Source organism: Andrographis paniculata, unplaced genomic scaffold (genome assembly GCF_009805555.1).
Source record: "Andrographis paniculata isolate CXL003 unplaced genomic scaffold, ASM980555v1 Contig32END, whole genome shotgun sequence".
Classification (NCBI taxonomy): domain Eukaryota; kingdom Viridiplantae; phylum Streptophyta; class Magnoliopsida; order Lamiales; family Acanthaceae; genus Andrographis; species Andrographis paniculata.
Window position 1 is genome coordinate 4671825 of NW_026137565.1, and position 21270 is coordinate 4693094.

The following is a 21270-nucleotide window of genomic DNA, read 5'->3' on the forward strand; positions in this document are numbered from 1 at the left end:
TTAATAAATTAATTAATTAAATCTTGGATTTTAATTTGACTTAACTTCGGTTGTGTTTGTTTTCTATTTTGATTTGAAAAAGGTATTTGATGTAAAATATGTTAAATTTTGTGTAAATAATATAAAAATAATAAATTAAAAAAATATGTAAAAAAAATTTTGAAAAAAAAAAAGCAAACCCTTTAAAAAGAGGGTACAAATTAATGATAATAAGACAAAATTAACATTATAATGATTTGTTTTGTATTTGTACATATACTATTTTGTCACATAAAAAGAGTTTCTTTTTTCTTTATAACAATAATGAAATTTGTACATTAACAAAATATAAACACAAAATTCTAGATTTTATTTATTTATTATTATTATATAAAAGTATTAAATTAAATAGCTATTTTACTTTAAAAAGAGAAATTGAAGCCATTTCCTTTTACTATATGAACTTGTGTTGATTAAGATTTCACAAAGTTCCTATAAAAATTCAGATATCACATGTTCTATAAAATAAAAATACTAATTATATTTAAAAAGTATATTTTTTGGACTCTAAATCGAATATTTTAAAAATTTTTGATTTCATGTTATTTGAAAAAATCGTCAAAGTGTTATGTACTTTATAAAAGTATATTATATGTTCTTCATTCTTGTGTTAAATTTGTATTTTATATATGTATATAAATTATATGTTATTTAGACTTTTGATCGATGCTTTAAATAATAATAATGAATTATAGTTATTTTAATTTGATTCCATCTTTATTTAACAACAATAATGCAGATTAAAAAGGTCATATAGTCTTGCCAGTGTTCATATTTCTAAGTGAATATATTTTCATACAGAAAAGTAATGTATCAGTGATATACATATTCAATTGATTTAATTGAATAGGTAACATGTTTATTCATTCAATCTATTTTGAGTGATACAATTTTTTTTTTTATAAATATTATAAAAAAAACATTACTACCTTCGTCCACCACCGATCTATCCATTTGCATTTGGCGTCATTGTTTTTAACAATAAAAATATCTTTATATTTGTATAATTTTTTGTACAAATTTTATTTCATTAGTATTATAAGACACCAATAAAAGTATTTTTGTCGTTTTTCCTTAATTTGTACTTTTTTTAACATAATAATTAATATTTAAACATTAACATGCAAAAAGTAAATGAATAGATTGACAGTTGACGAAGATAGTATAATGTATTTATATTAACATAATATATATAATATCGATATTCTATTCACTCATAAAAAATCAATAATTTAATACAAAATATTCTTTTTTATATTACCGATATTATTGTCATAATTAACATTAAAAAATATATTTAAAAAAAAAACACAAACACAAAGTGGCCTGGTGGTGTGGGGTCGGACTTCTGACAACCCCGACGCCTCATGTCACATGCCACGCATGGCTCGCCTAGTGTTCCCACATCAATTAAAAAAAAAAAAAAAAACTTGTAAAATTAAAAAATCAAAATAATACTTTATTTTCTAAACATGCAATTTTATGAAGTATATACCTTAAGATCCAACTAATAAAGTGAAATAGTTTTTACACAAAATTTATGAATACTTACAAATGTAATGCTTTCTCTATTATCCAAACTTATATGTACATTTATTATTATTTTTTTATTGTTGTTATCCAAAAATATTATTATTTTTTTTAGAAAAAGAATACTATTTCTTTATTATATATATTTTTTATTTTTATATATTAAAATAATAGATAAGTTTAAAATAATAGTCTATCACCTCTATACATTTGAATTAATGAGACTTTTAAGTTCATATTTGACTGGACTGTATTTAAAACCACTTTCAATTTATATAACAAAAAGTTACATCCAAAATGTGAATAATCATTTGATTTTTTTGTAGGCTTCAAGAGAAATAAATTTTTATTTTTGTTAGGATTATATATTTATTTTACTTTGATTTGAATATTAGGTTGGATTTCATATTTGGTTAAAAAAAAAAAAAAAAAAAGAAAAAAGTGTGTTCTTATAAGTAATAAATCAAACTCTCAACTAACACACAAAAATGATCACTTTAAATGTAAAATAATAGCAATTAAAAAAATTTAAAATATTAGGGGTATATTCTTTTTATAGTAAGTTATTTTTTGTTACCTTTATATGAAATAATAATTGAATATGATATTTTATATATATATATTTTATTGAAATCAATAAAACTACATAGTGAAAATAATAATAATAATAATAATAATAATAATAATAATATAATATATATAAGCCAATGACTTTTTAAAAATATGTTTACATTTAAATAATTTAAATATAATACCCCTCCATCTAGCTAGTAGATATATATTTATTTTTTACAATTTTTTTTTTAAAAAATAAGAATATTTAAATTGCCTTATTCTCTTATTTTTTTAGTAATATAAAAGTTATGATGTAGTAATAAAAATGTTAAAAAAGAATATTTATATTAAATAGCAGAGATTCATACTTAATAAAAAAAAATATGCACGTTAGGACAAACAAAAATGATAGTACGAATATATATCGACAATAAAAACTTAGTCAATTCAACAAAACTAAAATTTTAAAGTACAAGATTAATAAATTTTTAAAAATATATATTTACATAGTGAAAAAATTCAGTTTGATGGAATACATCAAATCATGTTAGTTAGATTTAATCTCCATATGAGTTATATATTTATATATATATTCAAATATTTCTAATTATTTTGTTGAACCTAATTTGTAAGATATTAGATTCGATCGAAAATTTATTTAGTGTGCAATTTTGGGTAACGACTGTGATTACCACGTCATAAAAAAATAAAAAAAAATTCTAATCATCAAAAAATTAATAAAATTATTAATTATAGTCCATCTCATTGTTATATTGCATTTCGGTATATTGTGTTGGGCCGATTAAATTTTAGTCCGTCTCATTGTAGACAAATTCGCAAATAATACGTTTATCTGTAGATTTGGTGGATGATGGGCTAATCCGCTAATGGATCCATTTTTATAATTACAAAAGAATACAATGCATAAATCATAATATTTTTTAAATGTATATATAAAAAGGATTTATTTTTATTTTCAATAAATTTAAATGACGTGGAGCAAGTAACAAAAATGAAAACTTATCCGCATAAGGTGGTGGGCCGTGGGCAGTTGCAATAAATTAGTAGCAGTAATTATTATGGTGAGAAATATTGAAAAGAAAAATATTGCAATAATAATAATAATAATAATGAGAAAAAGAAATAAATAAAATCTGAAAGCGGAAAAAGTCATCACGTATGGACGTGGCCTACATGCAGAGGTGGGCCCTACAGCGCACGCGTCATACACAGTGGCATTATCGTAATTTTATCGAAATAGAAGGGCCTTATTTATCTCTAGGGCTCTGCAGCAACGCTGGCCCAAGTTCGATCCCGTCGTCGGTCTCGTTTTCTCCTCCATCGCCTTTCTGTTTCACATTTTCCTTACCAAACCTCTTCTGTTTTGTTCTGATCTAATCGCGCGGCGCAGTTCTTCTCTCCTGCTTCGTCTCTTTGTATGTATCGCCGTTGGGTGTGTGTGCGTTGTGTGTATGTGTCCAATTTTACGGATTTGATCTCTCAATTGAATCTATCTGTGTGCGCAGAGCGTCGGAGCCCGCTGCCGGAAGAACCCTTCTGTGTGGGAAGGAGGAGCTTTTTTTTTATCGGTGTGTTGTTTTTTGTGCCTGATGAGGATTGTACGAAACACGTCCGATCTTTCGTGCCCTAATTTCTGTTCGTGAAAATTTCAATTCTGGTGCCGTCTCATGGAATCGATCACACCTGTCTCTAGGTACATTTCTCAGAGTGCCAAGTGAACTGCCTCTTTTGATTTCGCCCCCTTTGGTTTCTTCCGTTTTTATAAAATTTTATTTCATTTGATCGGGTGTGATGGAGATTGCTATGTAGGAAAATGATGCTTTCTGGGGGAAGCTCATCGTCCCGGTGCAAAGAGGCCGAGATTTTGGGTATTTCTCCGTCGTCCGCGAATGGCAGTTCTGTATCCAAGCCGTCTAAGCAAAAAGAGGTGATATATCTATTATTTGATTTTCGTTTCTATTCTGTTCGTTGCTGTGGATCAGTGTTTTTGCTAGTTGAGATACCCCAATCGGTTGTGGTTTTTTTTGGTAGCCCCGATGATTGTCTGTTTTATGCACTTCGTCGTCATTAAGTGGGGTTGGGGTGCGCTGCATCGGTTTGGTTATGTGTGTACACTTCTTTTTTACTACTAGTATACCTTTCAAACTGTGTATGGAGAAAGTATATGATTCTGATCAAGGCCTAAAATTGAACTTTATTTGGATGTGACTTCAATTTTGTGTTGCTTTACTGATCTTGCATTTCATATTGGTAAAATTAAGTATGGCTGGTGCTTAACAATAGGTCTATAGGGAGAAATTGAATGGAGTTGTATAGGGAGATTATGGCCGGTGCTTTGTTTGGATTGCTGATGGGTTGGAAAGGATAGATTTTTCTTCTACTCCTAAAGAAAACTAAGGAAGCAGCTACCAATTGGTTAAAAAACTTATTGTGTTGTCTTTTGGGGGCCAAGTGTTGCCATTTTGTATATTATAGGTGTTATCATTGTTACTAGGCCATCCTGGTGTTTGGATAAGTAGCCGGAATGCATGATTTACATCTATATGCTAATTAGGTTATACATAATTTTCAATCCAAGGGATAGGTGAGGTAATAATCAGACCTGCACTTCTCTTTTCAACTTATTAATTATTTCATCATCTCACTTTATTTCTTGGTTTAGCGCCTCAAATTTATTCCTTGTGATACATCTTAACCTACACCATTCTCTGTTTCTTGAAGATTATACCTTCTGAAATCATAGACACAGAAATGGAAGATGATGTCCGTGGACAAGATTTTCTCAGTACAGGGGTAGTTGGCGACAATGGCAAAGGCAAGGTACTCAAGTTTACTTCAAATTAGCTACTTATTTTACGGACATAGAGGTCACTTTCTCCTTCCATTCTTATTTTTGGTGGCCAATATTTGTGTATTAAAAGGTGTTGTTTCTGAATGTAGGAAACTTTGTCCAATTTTCCATCTGATAATAGTAATTTGGCAACTGATGGATCTGGGAGTGATGTTCAGATGTCTGATCATAGCAATGTAGATGATTCCAGCTCTAATCTCTTCTATGAAGAGGATGAATGGCTCGATACTTACTATGATGACATAGTGTTTGATGACTATGATGTTCTACAATCTCATTATGACAGCATGAATATTCCACCCGGAGTTGAGATGCCATTTCCCTGGTTGCCCGATGGCCCTCAAATCAGCGCCAAGGTTCCTGTAGCTGCTGCTAGTGGGTCTAGTAGTTCAAGTGCTCAAGCTAACTCAAATGATGCTAAAGCACCCTCTATGGACTTGAGCCCTTCCTCTCCTACGGCGCCAAAGAGATCACTTCGCTTAAAGAAATTGGCGAAACCATTGAACCTAAGAAGAGCCACCCGGTCCACTCGTCATCATTTCAGTGATATGCCTCCTAATTCACCTTTGGAGTCTGGTTTTCTTTCAAAGAAATATACCATGTTAAGTCAATCCCTGCATACAACTTCAGAATCACCACCAGAGGGCTCGGGTTCTCTGCCTCCGAAGTTTATGAAGGAATCTTTCGATTTTATAGGAAAGAGTAAAAAGAGGAATCCTCCATTCTCCTATTTCAATTCCCATCCAACTCCTCAATTTGGTCCTGCTCCAATTTTCATGCCCCCTGTCCAGAATCAGAATGGCACAACAAAGTTGCCTTCGGTTGCAATGAATACTGTGCATAATATAACTAGTGACTATGCAACTTCAACCACACTGCCTAATACACCTGGAGTGCCGCCAGGGTATTCTACTGTCTGGCAGGATATGCCCATGACTATGTTCGAAAACACTTCACCTTTTGCACCAATTGAAGCAAGTATATTCTATCCAACGGTACAGGCCTCTGCTAATTTTCAAACAGCTGAACTTCCACCCCGGATAGGGCTAAAGAACTTGGATGAAATCCTGCGGAACTTTGATCAGTTTAAGAAATTTGATACTGTTGAAGATTGCTCGGATCACTTCTTCTTTAAGCAAGGTTCTGTCCCGGCTCAGGTGGGCAGCTTCAACGATTTTGTCCATTATATTTCATATCTTGTCAATTTTGTTATTCCATTTTAATGTAGTCTGCAATGATAGGCGCAGTCAACTAAACTTTGGGCCAAGAGGATACAGGAGGAATGGAAGATTCTTGAAAATGACTTGCCAGGTAAAAGGGTGGATCTTTTGCATATACTATTCGTTTTTTTATCCTTTCTCGGTTATTGTTGTTGATGCTGTTAACTGGAATGAAGTGATGAACTAAAACATTGAGCGCAGTTATATGATGTTTACACTGTACATCTCCCACTCTTTCCACATTGGGAATGCTCTTAGCCTTCTGTTAATTACTGTCATATATGTAGCTTATGCGTTCCTCTGTTACTTTCGCGGACAGATACAATATTTGTGAGGGTCTATGAATCCAGGATGGATCTTTTAAGAGCTGTGATCATAGGGGCAGAGGGAACCCCCTACCATGACGGTCTCTTCTTCTTTGATTTCTATTTTCCTATCGGCTATCCCAATTGTCCGCCTGTAAGTTTGATTATGTAATCGTGTATCTCAGTGTCTATATATGCATTGATGGCTTGAAGCTTGAGTGATTGCTTGGTTTGTATTTTTTGCAGCTTGTGCACTACCATTCTGGTGGCCTTCGAATCAATCCTAACTTATACAACTGTGGGAAAGTATGTTTGAGTCTTCTGAACACATGGAGTGGTAACCATAAGGAGAAGTGGATTCCTGGCGTTTCGACTGTATTACAAGTCCTGGTCTCCATTCAAGGGTTGATTTTGAATGCTAAACCCTTCTTTAATGAGCCGGGATATGCTGATTTGCTTGGCTCTGAAAGTGGAGAAGAGAAATCCTTGGAATATAATGAGCGAACATTCGTCTATTCTCTGCAAACAATGCTTTACGTCATTAGAAGGCCACCAAAGGTAGTAAGCCAGTAGCCAGATTACTTGACTGTTATTTAACTGTTAGCTCATAGACAAAATACTCGATAAACCGGGCTAATTAAATCATCTTTCTTTGTTGTAGTATTTTGAGGACTTTGCCTACGGCCATTTCTCCAAGCGGTCACAAGGTATTCTGGCAGCAGCTCAAGCCTACTTAAACGGTGCTTGTGTAGGTAGCCCGGTTAATGGAGGAAGCAGTGAGGGCGATGACAAGGCCAAAAAGAGCTGTTCGGCTTATTTCAAATCCAGTGTTTCCGACTTCATTCCCAGACTGACTGATGTGTTCTCCCGAATTGGGAAAAACAATGGTACCCAGAGTAATTGTTTATCGGGGCCGAATCCAGCTATCTTGGCGCCCCAGCCCCAGCGCTCCGCCTCGGCTAATAAACCTATAAAGCTAGGCTATTGAAAAATATGCTCTTGCGTTATTTTAGACCTAACTGGCGAACAAGTGCAGGGTTAGAATATGCCTTGTTGCTTTTATTTGGATGAAAAACTTGAATGAACGAATGAATGAATGTACATATGAACAAGGTTTCAGCCCTTTGCTGTTTCAACTAACGAATCTTCTTTTATCGTTGTTAATTTGAACCGTTTTGGATACTTTGGTTTGAAAGAAAATAATGTCAGTAGTAAATCTTGCAGGAGTTTGTTGTTTTTTATTAAATAATATATATTTATGTCTGTGCCAATGATTGATTTGCAGTCTGCAGATACATCGAATTGAATTTGTCTGGAATGGCAAAACAATAATAGGGCATGGAAGACAGTGTGCAACTGTAAGAGGTAGCTATGCGGCGGCGATGACACGAACCTCAGTCTTGAAAAGGAGGAAATAAAGGGTGTCGACGGAGAAGTAGAGAAAGCCGCCAGGGGAGTGGGTGACGAACGAGCCAAAGCTTTTTCCGGCGACGCAGTGCCATGCCGGACCGTACTCCGAGTCGAATTCCTGAGGGGTGGTGGTGCTCTCAGATCAGTGGTCGGAATGGAATTGTAAAGAAAAAGAAATATACCTTTTTAAGGGATCGAGCCAGGAGTGTGGGTTTACGGTGGCGGTGGTGGAGGAGGAGGGCGCGGACATGGCGGATGGCGCGTTCCTGCATGGGGAAGGGCATGTCGGCGGATCTCAGTCGTATTGGCGGCGGCGGCGGCAATGGCGTCTCCGTCTCCTGGTGGTGGCGTACGGAATTGTGGATGTGCCCGATTTGATCCTCCATTGGCGTTGGCATTGACGCACACGGAAAGCAAAGAAAGGTGTGTAAATGAATGAATGAATGTTCCAGAAATGTTGACTGTCTGACTCTATCTATCTAGCATCATCTTCGTCTTCATTATTTATTGAGGTGTGTTTTGAAGGATTTTAAGAAATTTATACTGCCTCCGTCCCATGTTGTCGTTAGTTATCTTAATTTATAAAAAAATTATATTATAAATTAATTATTTTTATTAATATATTTTTAATTATTTACTAAATTTTTTTTTTCAAAAATATCAAATTATATATTTATTTTTTATTTATTTTTTATTATATTAAAAATTAATTTCATATTCAAAATATAGTATTAATATTTATTTATATTATTTTATACCATTATTCTAATTCAATATTTTTATTATATCAGGAAAGCATTTAAGTCCCGACACATGTGTTTGAATCGAATCTGAATTGAAGGAGAAATAGAAAGGGCGAGACAGCCAATGGAGTGGTTGGCATTTGGGAATGGGACCCACACACTACACCTCCTACTTTGACTCAATCTCTCAAAATTGTGAAATGCATATACAAAAAGTCCAAACCATAATTGAAAAAAAAAAAGTGTTTGAAGTACTAAGAATTAACATATTAAAAGTAAGTAGAACATTATTGTTGTTCGTCTAGAAAAAGAAGAAGTCAAGTAATAGAATTTCAGTTGAGATGTTCGAACTTTTAATAGAAGACAAGAAATATAAGATGACTTTTTGGATTTGTAAAATAATTTTTTTTTAAAAAAAAAAAGAAAGAAAAGTAGTAGTAATAAAATATTCTTTATTTTTTTAGTTTATTTGTTTTGTGAAATAGTTTGAAATATTAAAAATATAAAAGAATTATGTAGATAATATAAAAATAATAAATAGGCATAATATGTTAACTTTTAAAGAGAAAAAAAAAAACTCATTATAAATTATATTTACAATGATAAATATATATATATATATAAACAAAGTATTGTGAATTTTATTATCCTATGAAACACAAAGAATATCGAGTTTGTTTGTTTTCTATTTGAATTTTAATTTAAATAGTATTATGATATTGTATATTGTGATATAAATTAATACATATAATAATGAAATGGCTAAAAAACATAAAATTGAGAACAAAAATCCAAACAATGAAACAAACATGTATTAAATCAACACTCCCTATTTGTTGCCGCTGTTACTAATTTACAAAATTCATGATAGTGCTATCAAAATATAATATAATAACAAATAATATATGAATTATGTTAATATAATATAAATACAATATGTAAATTGACAATACATGATATAATCACAAACAACATATTATATAAAAATAGATAATACATTATTTAAAAACATATAACATATGAATTATATTACAGGACAGACAACACATAATATAAAATCATACACCACATAAATTATGCTAATATAATACAAATAGACGACAACATATGACATAATTTTCTACAATACAAATATTGAGAATTTTAGACATTTGTGGCCTAATCCAACTAGTACTCCTATTCCCTTTAACCCCGCCCAAACTTAGTGTGTGGTTAAGTTAGAAATTTTGCTCAGATCTTACTATTTATTAGATTTTTTATTTAAAATATTAAATTAAATATTATTGTTCATTTTTCATTTTATATTAAAAATTAATCTGATATTAAAAATATTACATAACATATATTTATTTTTTTATTATGCGACTATTCAAAATTCAAACACTAAATCGTAAACTCCCAGCCCAAAAAATGTTAAGAAAATAATGATCGAAAAAAAAAAAAATGATTTTATACAGAATGATTGTATGTATTTTAAAGTTTGAGAAGAAAATAATTATACACAAAAATCACACCCACCCACACATTACTCATGTATGTTCTGAATAAGTTTCAATATATATTTTATAATTTGAATTTTTTTTGAGTGAAATTTTATAAAATTAAAATATTAAAATTGGATTTAATTCATTCGGATCGGTCCACGAACTCCACGCCCAAGATCCAATTTTAATACAGTATATGTTATGTTATATGAAAACATGCACGGTTTGATTGCTTGGTGCTCGATGAAAAAATCAAAACTATTCTTAATTTTTATCATTTCAAATAAAAAAATTACAAGAAATATGAAGAACGATAATATTACAAATTAAATGTAGAATCAACCAAAAAAAAAAAAAGTAACGGATATACAAGTGTCAATCAGATTAAATGTTGATTATAGAACTAATCAATACAATATTATTATAATAGAAAGGGACTATATTTTTCTTGTCCGCTATAATTATGTCAACTTATTTTTTATTCATTAAACTTATGTACGATCTATTTATATAGTAAATAATATTATTATTTATATTTTGACAAATAATAATTAATTTGTTATTATTTTTTAAAAAATTATTGTATTTTTTATGATTTTTTAATAAATTTCTTATAATATTTCTACTTTACCTTTTGTCTGTTCTACTTTTATATTAAAATATATAAACGTGGCGGACGGATGGAATAATTTATAGCAAACACAGTCTAAGTGTTTGTTTAAATTAATTACTCCTTCCATTCTAATACAATAGTCTTATTTATCATTTTTGTCCGTCCTAAAATAATAATCTTATTTTCATAAATAATCATATCATCATAAAACTACCCTTATTTTTTCATTTTTATTACACAATTGCTACTATTTTTTACACTAATAAACTCACAAGGACAAAAAAGTCTTGTATCTATATTTTTTACCAACTACTAATATAATATCAATATTTTTTAAATCTCGTACCCAACTCAATTAAAACCGTAGTTCTCGATCGAACGAATGGAGTAATATTTTCTGACTTGTAAGTGTGTATGTTGAAAGATGTTTGAATAAAATGGTTTCCCCATGTTATATGAAAGATAGACTTGCATTTGGGCTTTGAGGCCCATATGGTGATGATTAAATGGCCTTAAAAGATTTTACATTCTATATTGTATTGTTAACTTTATTAGTATACTCTATTTTAATATATCCATTAAATTTATATCCATATTGTAGTAAAATATTAGGTTGCGTTTGGTTGTCAGTTAAAATTTGAGTTTGGTTAAATTTTTTGTGTTTAGTTCTAAGTTGATTTTTGTAATAATAATGTTTGACTTCGCACACATACTTAAAAAAATATTATAATAGAAAAAGAATACTTTGGTATAAGTTATAAAAAAATACTAAAATAAAGTATTCTGATCTTTTATATGTGTGTATATATATATGATTTTGTGCGCCCAAGATTTTTTTTTTATGCGATTAAATAATAATATATTTGTAATTTAAATAAAAATTAAAAGTATTTTTTTATTAATATATAATTATTTTAAAAGAAAATTAAGAAAATAATACTTTGAAATTGTGGGACACACGAAAATCATAAATATACATAATATTTTGTAATTCAAGAAAATATATTAAGCTATTTTAAATTTAATTAATTTCAACCACGTGCTTCTAGAAATGATGAATATCATTAAATAGTCGGGGATGTTATGTGGATTGTTTTCGAACACACATTAGTCCACAACAAACCTTTTTAATTACATAGTCAAGTTGTCTTAAAGTAATATGGATTTATTATTTTATATCTTATATAGTACTCAATGAAAAAATAAATAAAAATAAAATTATTTATATTTTTCAATAAAGATACACAAAATTCTCTCACAAAAATGGTTAAAAAGCAATACAAAACATTTTTACCGAGCAACATCACAAATTTTCAATAATTAACAATAAAAACTATAAAATCTTGACACTGTAAAATAATACTCCATCCGTCTCAGATACCATGTCCACGTTGTCGTTTCTATCCGTTCCACATACCATGTCACTTTCTTTTTTTAAAAAATGATTACACAATTTAATCTTATTTTTAATTTTTAATTTTTTTTAAATTTTAATTAAACTAATTAGTTATCTTAATCTTAATTTATAATTATTTATATTATAGAATAATTATTTTTACTAATACATTCTTAATTATCTACTAATTACACCCCTTCTAAAATACCGTGTCTACATTGTAGCAGACACGGTATTTGGGACGGAGGGAGTACAATCTATTGTTTTTATGATATAAATAGAGGCCTCTACACACTAAACGAGTATATCTAAATATGTTTTTAAATAATTTCAGTGTTATGAATTATTTTGAACATTGTAAAATTTTGAATAGAAAATTAATAGTATTATTAAATGTTTTATAAATATATTTTAGATTAGGATTTTTGGATAAAAAATATTTATTTGATATAATATTTTAAATAAATTAAAAAGTATGTAAATATTATTTATAATAAATAAAAAAACACATATTTTTTGTTAGGAGTGGGTGTTCAGGTTGGGTAATTTAGGTCTGACCCGACACGATTGAGTTCAGTTTCATCGTGTCAGTATTTTTGAAAAATATATTCCCATCGTTCTATATTCTAAGTATTTTTTTTATTTTTTTATTTTTAGTCCGTCTCGTAACAAACTATTCATTTATATTTTTTAGTAATTGTAGTATCTACTTAACATTACAAATACCTTTACAATTTACAATATATTATACAAATGTCATTACTTTTATATCACACAATACTAATAAGGTTATTTTAATAATTTCAATTTTATTCATATTACATTCTAATATAATACTAATATTTCTAAAAATTCTTGTAAAAAAACAAATTGATACATAGTTATGGGACAGAAGGAGTATAAATTTTTTTTTTTTTTTTTTCTTTCAGCAGTTAGAGTGTTGATTTGGTTAAATCATCACTGTGGTTATTTGACCAAATTAACACACTAATTTGAAACAAAAGTATTTATAAGGAGTGTGAGTTATATATTGTGCTATATTGTATAATATACTTATGATGTATAAATCACAATATATTGTACTAAATAAATTTATATAATAGAGTATTATGTTATATATTGTGTTAATATTTATTGTGCGTTGAAAAAAAATATATTGTGCTATGTGTAATTATATGATACACTATTAAAATATGTATTATATACTCCTTCCGTCTACTTACAAAGTAAATATTTACTTTTGGTGCGGTGTTTAAGAAATAAAAATATTTTAATTATAGTGGATAGTTAAAAGTAGTGTAATGATATTTTTGCCCTTGTTTTTTTTGTGTAAACGTAATGATGTGATGTAAAATAAGAGTATTTATGAAAAAAAAAGTGAAGTATTTAATGGAATATTTATTTTGTAATTGGACGTTACAAAATAGAAATATGTATATTTTTATGTGGACAAATGGAGTACTATATTAAAATGTGTTATTTAATATGTGTTACTTTATTTATAAATATATATGCTCTGGTTGAATTAAGTCATGATGATTTGATTCAAATATCATAGTAATCAAATCAATATTTATTCTTATGATTTTTAATATATCTGGATAACTAAATATGATATTAAATATTTTTTTATTTCTTTAATTAAAAATGATCACGGTAAATTTCCTTTCTAAAATGTTATTAAAAAAAAAAATCAAGAGTCAAAGACCCTAAACTCAAAGTCAATTTTGTGCTCCCGGACGTCAACTTCTTTTTTTTTTTTTTCGGATTTCAAATATTCACTGATTAAGCTATTATTATTATTATTATTATTATTATTATTATTATTATTATTATATATGCTTTTATATTTCTATATTTATTAGTATTTCCTCTAGTTTTATATTAATTATTTTCAATTGTTTTGCTTTGGTATAAGTTTTCTTTATTGAACAATGGTGTGATTGTAAATTTATAATTGTAGAATAAAATTTATTTACATCAATATATTATTTTATTTATTAATTAATTTTGAGTTATTCGTAGTTAAAAATTAAATTTGGAGATTTACTTAGCACTTATAATTTTACAAACATAAAAAAGAATGCATTTATACTCAAAAATATCTTTTAAACAAATAAAACTACATTGAGTATCCAAAATCTTTGGGCACCCGATATTTTGATTAGCCAAAACTTGGGTCAAATTTGGGTAGTATAAAATACTATTCGAAATTTTGAATACCCGACCCGAACTTCCAGAAGTAAAACTATCCTACTCCGATGCCCACACCTATTTTTTTTATAAAAAATAATAAAATAATTTATTAACTAATTAAACATTCTTATTTTAAAAAAACAGATCATACATCAAAGAACGAAAGCCCTAATTTTATATGTAAGGATAATCATTGATAAAATAATCAAACTATCCTATAACATCATATGCTTTGATATGATTACACTCCATTGGGTGCACCTAACCTAACATTTCAAATAAATCAATGTTTTTATTAAATTTGATACAATTATAAGTATCACTCAATCTAATTTTTAATGATAAAATACACGAAAATAATTCTAAAACCTTCATGTTCAATGACATGTATTATATTACCCGAACTTGTAATATTTTTTGTAATAATAAATTATTACGTTTAAACGATCAAATCGCAAATAAAGATAATTCATCCAAGGTTGCGGGTTCCCATGTCGTAAAAAATAATAATAATAATAAAAAATCCACCCACGGTAAAAAAAATGCAATTATCAATATTACTAGTAAATATTAGCATACACATAAATACTAAGTACAAAGTTTCAATTTAATGAAAATTTCGAACACAATTTTTTCTTTTTTATTTTTATTTTTTATTATTACAACAATATATTATGTAATTTAATTTATACTTACATTTATTTGAGCATAGATAAGATGCATCATTACTATATATTATTTGTCAATATATTTGAAATTTTTTGTCTTGGATGAAAATTTTAAAATATAATTTTTTTTAACGAAATCCCTCCATGAGAGTAAAATATTTGTACCAATTCTAATTTGATGATAAGATAATTTTTTCAATATTTACAAGTTTTCAAATAATCACGAGCAAAACACAACGAACAAATTTGTTCAAATAATCATCAAAAGTCTTCGGATTTGTACGTTCTTTTTATATTGTTTTTGTATTTTGTATAAAGTAGCTGAAAATGATGTTTTGTAAAATAAAATAATTATCTCTTACAAAAATAATAAATAAGCTAAAAAAATAATAACAAAGTCACCATCAATTATTATGTGTTCAATTATTATAAAGTACTATGATAAATAATAGCTTTGTTAAAGTAATAATAATATATATATATATAATAGTAATACATAGTTGTTAAATACGAAAATTTATATAAAAAAATAATACTATATATATATATATTTCAAAATTATAAAGTAATATAACAAAAATAAAACAATTTGAATAAAAATTAAAAGCGAATAGTTGTTTGAAAAAAGGAAATATTTAAAAATATATATATATCTAGAATAATGTCTACATTTTAGGGTTCGTTTAATTTTGATTTAAAATTGAATTTTTTTGTATTTAATTTTTTTTATATATTTTGATATGATATTTTATGAAAAAAATAAAAAAAAATAAAAACTCTTACAATTAGTTTATTAAGTTCAAATTTGGACTTATAAATTGAATTTAATAAACTAATTGTAATATTTTTTTAAAAAAATAAAAAATAAAAGAAAAAACACGTCGGACTTAAAGATATTTGTTGATAATACCCCACACTAAAGATATTTTTGTTCACTTTTAAAGATATTTCTTGGTGCACTTTTAAGCATATTTATTATTAACACATTAAAATGACACGTAGTTTGACTGCGAATTTTGACCACTTTACATTATTAAATAGTGACGGCTCTATTCTTATTTTCAATTTGGGAGCGTGTTTGATAATTAGCTGATAGATGTTAGCTGTTAGCTGATTCAATTAGCTGGTTTGACTAACTGATTTGATTAGCTATTTGTATTAAAATGTTTGGTAAAACAACTATTTGATATTAGTTGTTTATATGTAAAACGACAATTGAGGACATTTCTATTTTATTTTTGTTTCTAATATATTTAATTATGTTCTTTTGAATTTAGAATGTTTAAAATTTTTTATTATTAGTTATTAAAAATTGTAAAAGTGTTATAAAAGTATTTATTTTTATTACAGTTAAATTTTCAAAAATTAATATATTTTTATTAAAATATATAAATAATTTTTTCTATTGAAAATAATGTAAAATATAAAATAATAATTTTTTCGTGTATATATTTATTATGTTAGTTATCTATTAGTTCATTATATTTATAATTTTCAATACATTTAATTTATTTAATTTATTTTTAGTATAAAATTTATATAATGTAATTTTAATATAAAAATAAATTATTAATATTTATATTTTCTATTTTATGTTGATTTTAATAAATTTATATATTTTACAATTAAAATAATTTTTATATAAAAATTAATTATTTTAAATTTATAAAATAAAACTATAATATAATAAAATATTATAATATAATTAATAAATTATCAAAATATATTTATTTGTGTAAAATGCATAATAAATTTTTAAGGGCATATAAATAATAAATTTTTTTTATAGAAAAAGCTATTTCAAAAAGTTGGGTAAGTTAGCTTTTCAGAAATTAGTTTTTTAGGCCCAAAAAGTTATTCCTAAAAGCTAATTTACCAAACATCTAAATTAGCTTTTTGACTGGTCAAACAGCTAAAAACTGTTCAATAAGCTAAAAACTCTTCAATAAGTTATTTGTCAAACACCCTCTAAATCATTATTTCATATGCAAAATGCTATATATATATATATTTGAAAAAAAATATATATTTTCTTTGGAAAATGTTTTGTGTACTGTGACATTTTTTTGATATCTTAAATTATTTTTAGAATATTAAAAATTAAAATTAATATAAATAAAGATTTAAAAATAAATTAATGTCGCAAAATAATATGAAAACCTACGAAAATGCAAACGCACCCTAATAAGGACTTTTCTTTGAAGTTTATATATATATAATATATAATATATAATTTAATTGCTATTACTATTTCTTTTATTTATATTTTTAAAGTAATTATGATATTGTTATTTGTATCGTGACTTCAATTTGAATTGAAGTGTGAACAATGGACAATGGTCTATGAATAATTTGACGATATGTTACATTGAAATTAAAAATTTTGAAATCATCACTTATACAAATATATATATATATATGTTGGATCCTGCGACTCGGAATTCCAAAATAGCTCGTCGATTTCGTCGGCGTGGGTTCCGGAAGTACTCCAGAGAGCCAATCCGTCGTCGGGCAATGCGAATTTCACACGATTACTGAACTAAACTACGATTAACTACGGAAAACAAGTAAATAAATTGCAGAAAGCATACAATCGAGATTAAATTGCATAAACGAAAATAAAACAAGGAAGAAAAATATGAAAAGATGCGATTTGTTCTGTTGTGCGTGTGTGTTATCTTTATTTTTCCTATTTGTAATCTTAGGCCTGAATAACCACTTCTCCCACTAAAGGGGGTGGTTACAAATTATTCCCACTTCTTTCTACTTCTCTTAACCATCAAATAACCTCCTTTCATCAGTTCCCAGCGGCTTCCATTGCTCCTGGACCGGGTTCCATTCGTCTTGAGCATCTTCCATTATTCCTGGACCAAGTTCCATTCGCTTTGGATTTTTTCATTGCCTTCAGATCATACCTGCAACCTACCATGATTCGTTTCCATCATACTCCCAGCCGGTCTACGGGAATGTGTTCCCGACAGCCTTGAGTTACATGGAGCCCTCACTCTTCATGGTCTTCCATTAGTGTCATGAGGTTGCCGATTCAGAGTTGATGGAGCTTGTCGTTCGAAAGTCTATGAAAGTCATATCTTCTTGCTCCATGGAAGCTCGGAACTGTAGTTATTGTATTGACTACAGTTATGTTGACTAGAATAACCCAGTCATCATATATATATATAATCAGAGCATATCTATGTTGCCGTTTTTGTTCGTCTCACGTCTCATGTCACTTTTTTTTTTTGGAAAGTAATTACCCATCTTAATTTTATTTTAAAATTTCTAATTTAATTCTTTTTAAATTTTAATTAAATTAATTAATTATCTTAATTTTAATCTTAAAAAGTAAGTGATTGGATGGATGAAACAAAATTTTTATAAAACATGGTTGTGTATGTTTGGTTTTGGTGAGAATACTTTTGAATACCCATATATGACCGTATTTTTTCTAAACACGGCAGTGTTCAATTCAGATCAAATGCCACGTAAAAAGCCAAATAGATGTCGCATCTGATCTGAATTGAACACGGTCATGTATGAGTATTCAAAAGTATTCTCACCAAAACAAAATATACACAACCATGTTTTATAAAAGTTTGTTCGATTGAAATCCTTCATCTGTGACGTTGTCCCACCCATTCATGTAAATAGTAGCGGCGGCAATTGATGTAGAGCAAAATTTTGAAATTGGGGAAGAAGGAAGCATCATCGTCATCGTCATGGTGAAAGTAGTGGAGTAGTTGGGAGCGACTAAGAACCTCTCCTATACCCAATCGCAATTTTTATTGTTCATCAGCCATCAGAAAATGTTGTGGAGCTTTGTATCCATGGGGTATCATTTTTACTTGCGGCTGCCGCAACAAATCGGGGAGGATGAGAAGCGATTATGGCGGTGGGTCGGAAGGATTTGGATGAAGATGGTTATCAAGACTAATTTAAATGCCGGCGGTGTAGTTGTTGGTATCACCAACAATAATCACCGAGAAAAAACTTTGGCCGATATAGGTAGAGGAGATTGATTAAAAGATCTCAAATTAACTAAGACAATGAATAAAGTAAAAATGAAAAATGAATTATATACTACAACATACAACATACAACATTCATCCAGTACAACATATGTTTGTGTTTTTATAAAGTACGACCGTGTGTGTTTGGTTTTGGTGAGAATATTTTTGAATACTCAAATACGATCATGTTCAATCCAGATTAGATACCACATCTGGTCCGATACGTTCACGTCAATTTTTTTTATTATTATTATGTTTTTAAAAGGATCAAATTAAAGTGACTAGAATTATTTATAACAGAAACAAAATTGATGATATCTTTTTTTTATTATTATTGTGATTGAAATCAATTGTTTTTACTTTCAATGGGATACTTTTGATTTTTTCCTAATTAAACTTTAGTATAATATAAAAAAATAAAAATATATATTTTGATTTAATTTTTCTTTTTAAAAATTTGTGAATAGTATAATTAAACCAAGAAAAACCTACAACCAAATGCACCAATAATTTTCAATAAAAAATAATTATCTCATAAATTATCTAAAACATAAAATATACTGCATTTGTGGAATTGAAAGTATTTTATTTTTATCATTTTTATTTGTTCCACTAAAAAGTATACAATTTATATTTTCGTTTGGTCCGTTACGTTTACGACAACTTTTTCCGTTAGGTTTTTAACGGTGAGATTGAAGAATACTAAAATTATTTATAACAGGACCAAAATTGATGAGTCTTTATATAGGGAATAAAATTAATTATTTTTACTTTCAATGAGACTACTTTTAATTTTTTTCTCAATTAAATTTTAGTATAATATAAAAAAAATAAAAAAAATTTTAATTTAATATTTTTGTTAAAATAATATAATAAAACCAAGAAAAACCCACAGCCAAATGCATCTATAATTTCCAGTAACAAATAATTTTTCATAATTTATCTAAAACATAAAAAAATATTGCATTAGTCCAGTTCAAAAATACTTTTTAACCATTTTCATTTGTTCATTAAAAACGTACACTTTATATTATATTCCATCCGTTATAGTTTTTTTTTTTTTTGTCTATATTACCGCAAATATATGAATTTAGGTAAAATAAAAATTAAATAATTAAGATATATATTAATAAAAATAATTATATATTAAAATTAAAATAACTAAATATTTTAATTAAAATTAAAAATTAAATTATAAATTATAAAATTTAAAATATGATTAAAATATATAATTATATATTTGTTTAAAAAAGACAAATCATATGAGATTGATTAAAATATAAAATATGAATATATTATGTAGAAGGGAGAGAGTAGTAAATATCATTTAACTTTTACATAAATTATAAGCATATTGTTACATATATAATTAATTTATATATAAAATAATGACAACAATATTAAAATAATTTTATATATATCTACTTACTAATAAAATATTATTAAATTTTAATTTATTACAAAATTTCAAATGACATTTAGATGGGACGAAAAGAAAAGAGTATTTTAGTATTACTTTCACAATTTAAAACAATTAATAACAAAAATTCAAAAAAAAAAATAGAAACAAAATAAAACATCATTATTTTAATATAAATTACAAATATATCATCAACATTTAATACAAATTCTTTACTTTGTAATAACAAATTTATCTAAATATTTTTACTTATTATTAAAATATTACTTATTATCTCTCACATTTTCTCTCTGTATTGCCATCTTAATTTGTACCAAATAAATTTCTTATGGTAACTTTTTTTCAAAAAAGGATTGTAATTTAACTATATTTTAAATTATATTATTTATTATTACAATTTAATTATAATAATTAACTATTTTAATCTTATCCATAATAATTTATATTGTAACTTAATTATTTTTATTAACATATTTTTTAAAGTATTTATTAAATAGGTTACTTAAAAAAATGTTGTATATCTAATCGTACATAGACAAGGAAAGAAGTACAGCTATTTTTTTTAATTTATTAAAAATTTAAATAAATATTATTATTAAAAGAAAAAGGAAATTTGAAATAAAAACGACTTTCCAATTAAAAGCCTTTAATTGAGTTGCAATAATGAAAACACAGTGAGGATCCTGAGGCGCGTGTTGTGCAGTCAAACCGGCAATATAAGTAATAAGAACATTTGTCTTGCGTGAAGCGCGTGTGCGAGCGCGCGTATATAAATACGGCTCCGAAATTTTCATTCCGCACTCCTCATCACT

At 27.3% G+C, this 21270-nt stretch overlaps 2 protein-coding genes across 4 annotated transcripts; one reads left to right on the forward strand and one right to left on the reverse strand.

Moving 5' to 3' along the window:
- Nucleotides 1-3437: 3437 nt before the first annotated feature.
- Nucleotides 3438-7685, forward strand: LOC127247572 (probable ubiquitin-conjugating enzyme E2 25). Of its 3 annotated transcripts, none has more exons than XM_051269474.1 (9): nucleotides 3438-3560; nucleotides 3651-3838; nucleotides 3943-4072; nucleotides 4867-4965; nucleotides 5086-6153; nucleotides 6238-6307; nucleotides 6536-6675; nucleotides 6768-7079; nucleotides 7183-7685. In XM_051269474.1, exons 2-9 carry the CDS (start codon nucleotides 3813-3815, stop codon nucleotides 7507-7509), a joined length of 2172 nt encoding a protein of 723 aa, XP_051125431.1. In that variant the 5' UTR covers nucleotides 3438-3560; nucleotides 3651-3812; the 3' UTR covers nucleotides 7510-7685. The 3 variants fall into 3 exon arrangements, with proteins under 3 accessions (XP_051125431.1, XP_051125432.1, XP_051125433.1); XM_051269475.1 differs by having other exon boundaries at nucleotides 6244-6307; XM_051269476.1 differs by having other exon boundaries at nucleotides 3955-4072.
- On the reverse strand, nucleotides 7195-8479 carry LOC127247573 (dynein light chain 1, cytoplasmic-like). Its single transcript, XM_051269477.1, has 2 exons — nucleotides 8114-8479; nucleotides 7195-8049 (listed from the first exon to the last, which is right to left on the reverse strand). The coding sequence occupies exons 1-2, from the start codon at nucleotides 8327-8329 to the stop codon at nucleotides 7891-7893; spliced, it is 375 nt and encodes a 124-aa protein (XP_051125434.1). The 5' UTR covers nucleotides 8330-8479; the 3' UTR covers nucleotides 7195-7890.
- Between the last annotated feature and the right edge of the window lie 12791 nt (nucleotides 8480-21270).

What these genes read in the sequence shown, in the direction of transcription:
- LOC127247572 (XM_051269474.1), top strand. Translation starts at nt 3,813, where the DNA reads ATGGAATCGATCACACCTGTCTCTAG. An exon ending in GCGACAATGGCAAAGGCAAG is followed by an intron (nt 4,966 to 5,085) that starts GTACTCAAGTTT and finishes TTCTGAATGTAG; the next exon opens with GAAACTTTGTCCAATTTTCC. An exon ending in TCATTAGAAGGCCACCAAAG is followed by an intron (nt 7,080 to 7,182) that starts GTAGTAAGCCAG and finishes TCTTTGTTGTAG; the next exon opens with TATTTTGAGGACTTTGCCTA.
- LOC127247573 (XM_051269477.1), bottom strand. Translation starts at nt 8,329, where the DNA reads ATGCCAACGCCAATGGAGGATCAAATCGGGCACATCCACAATTCCGTA. An exon ending in TGGCTCGATCCCTTAAAAAG is followed by an intron (nt 8,050 to 8,113) that starts GTATATTTCTTT and finishes ACCACCCCTCAG; the next exon opens with GAATTCGACTCGGAGTACGG.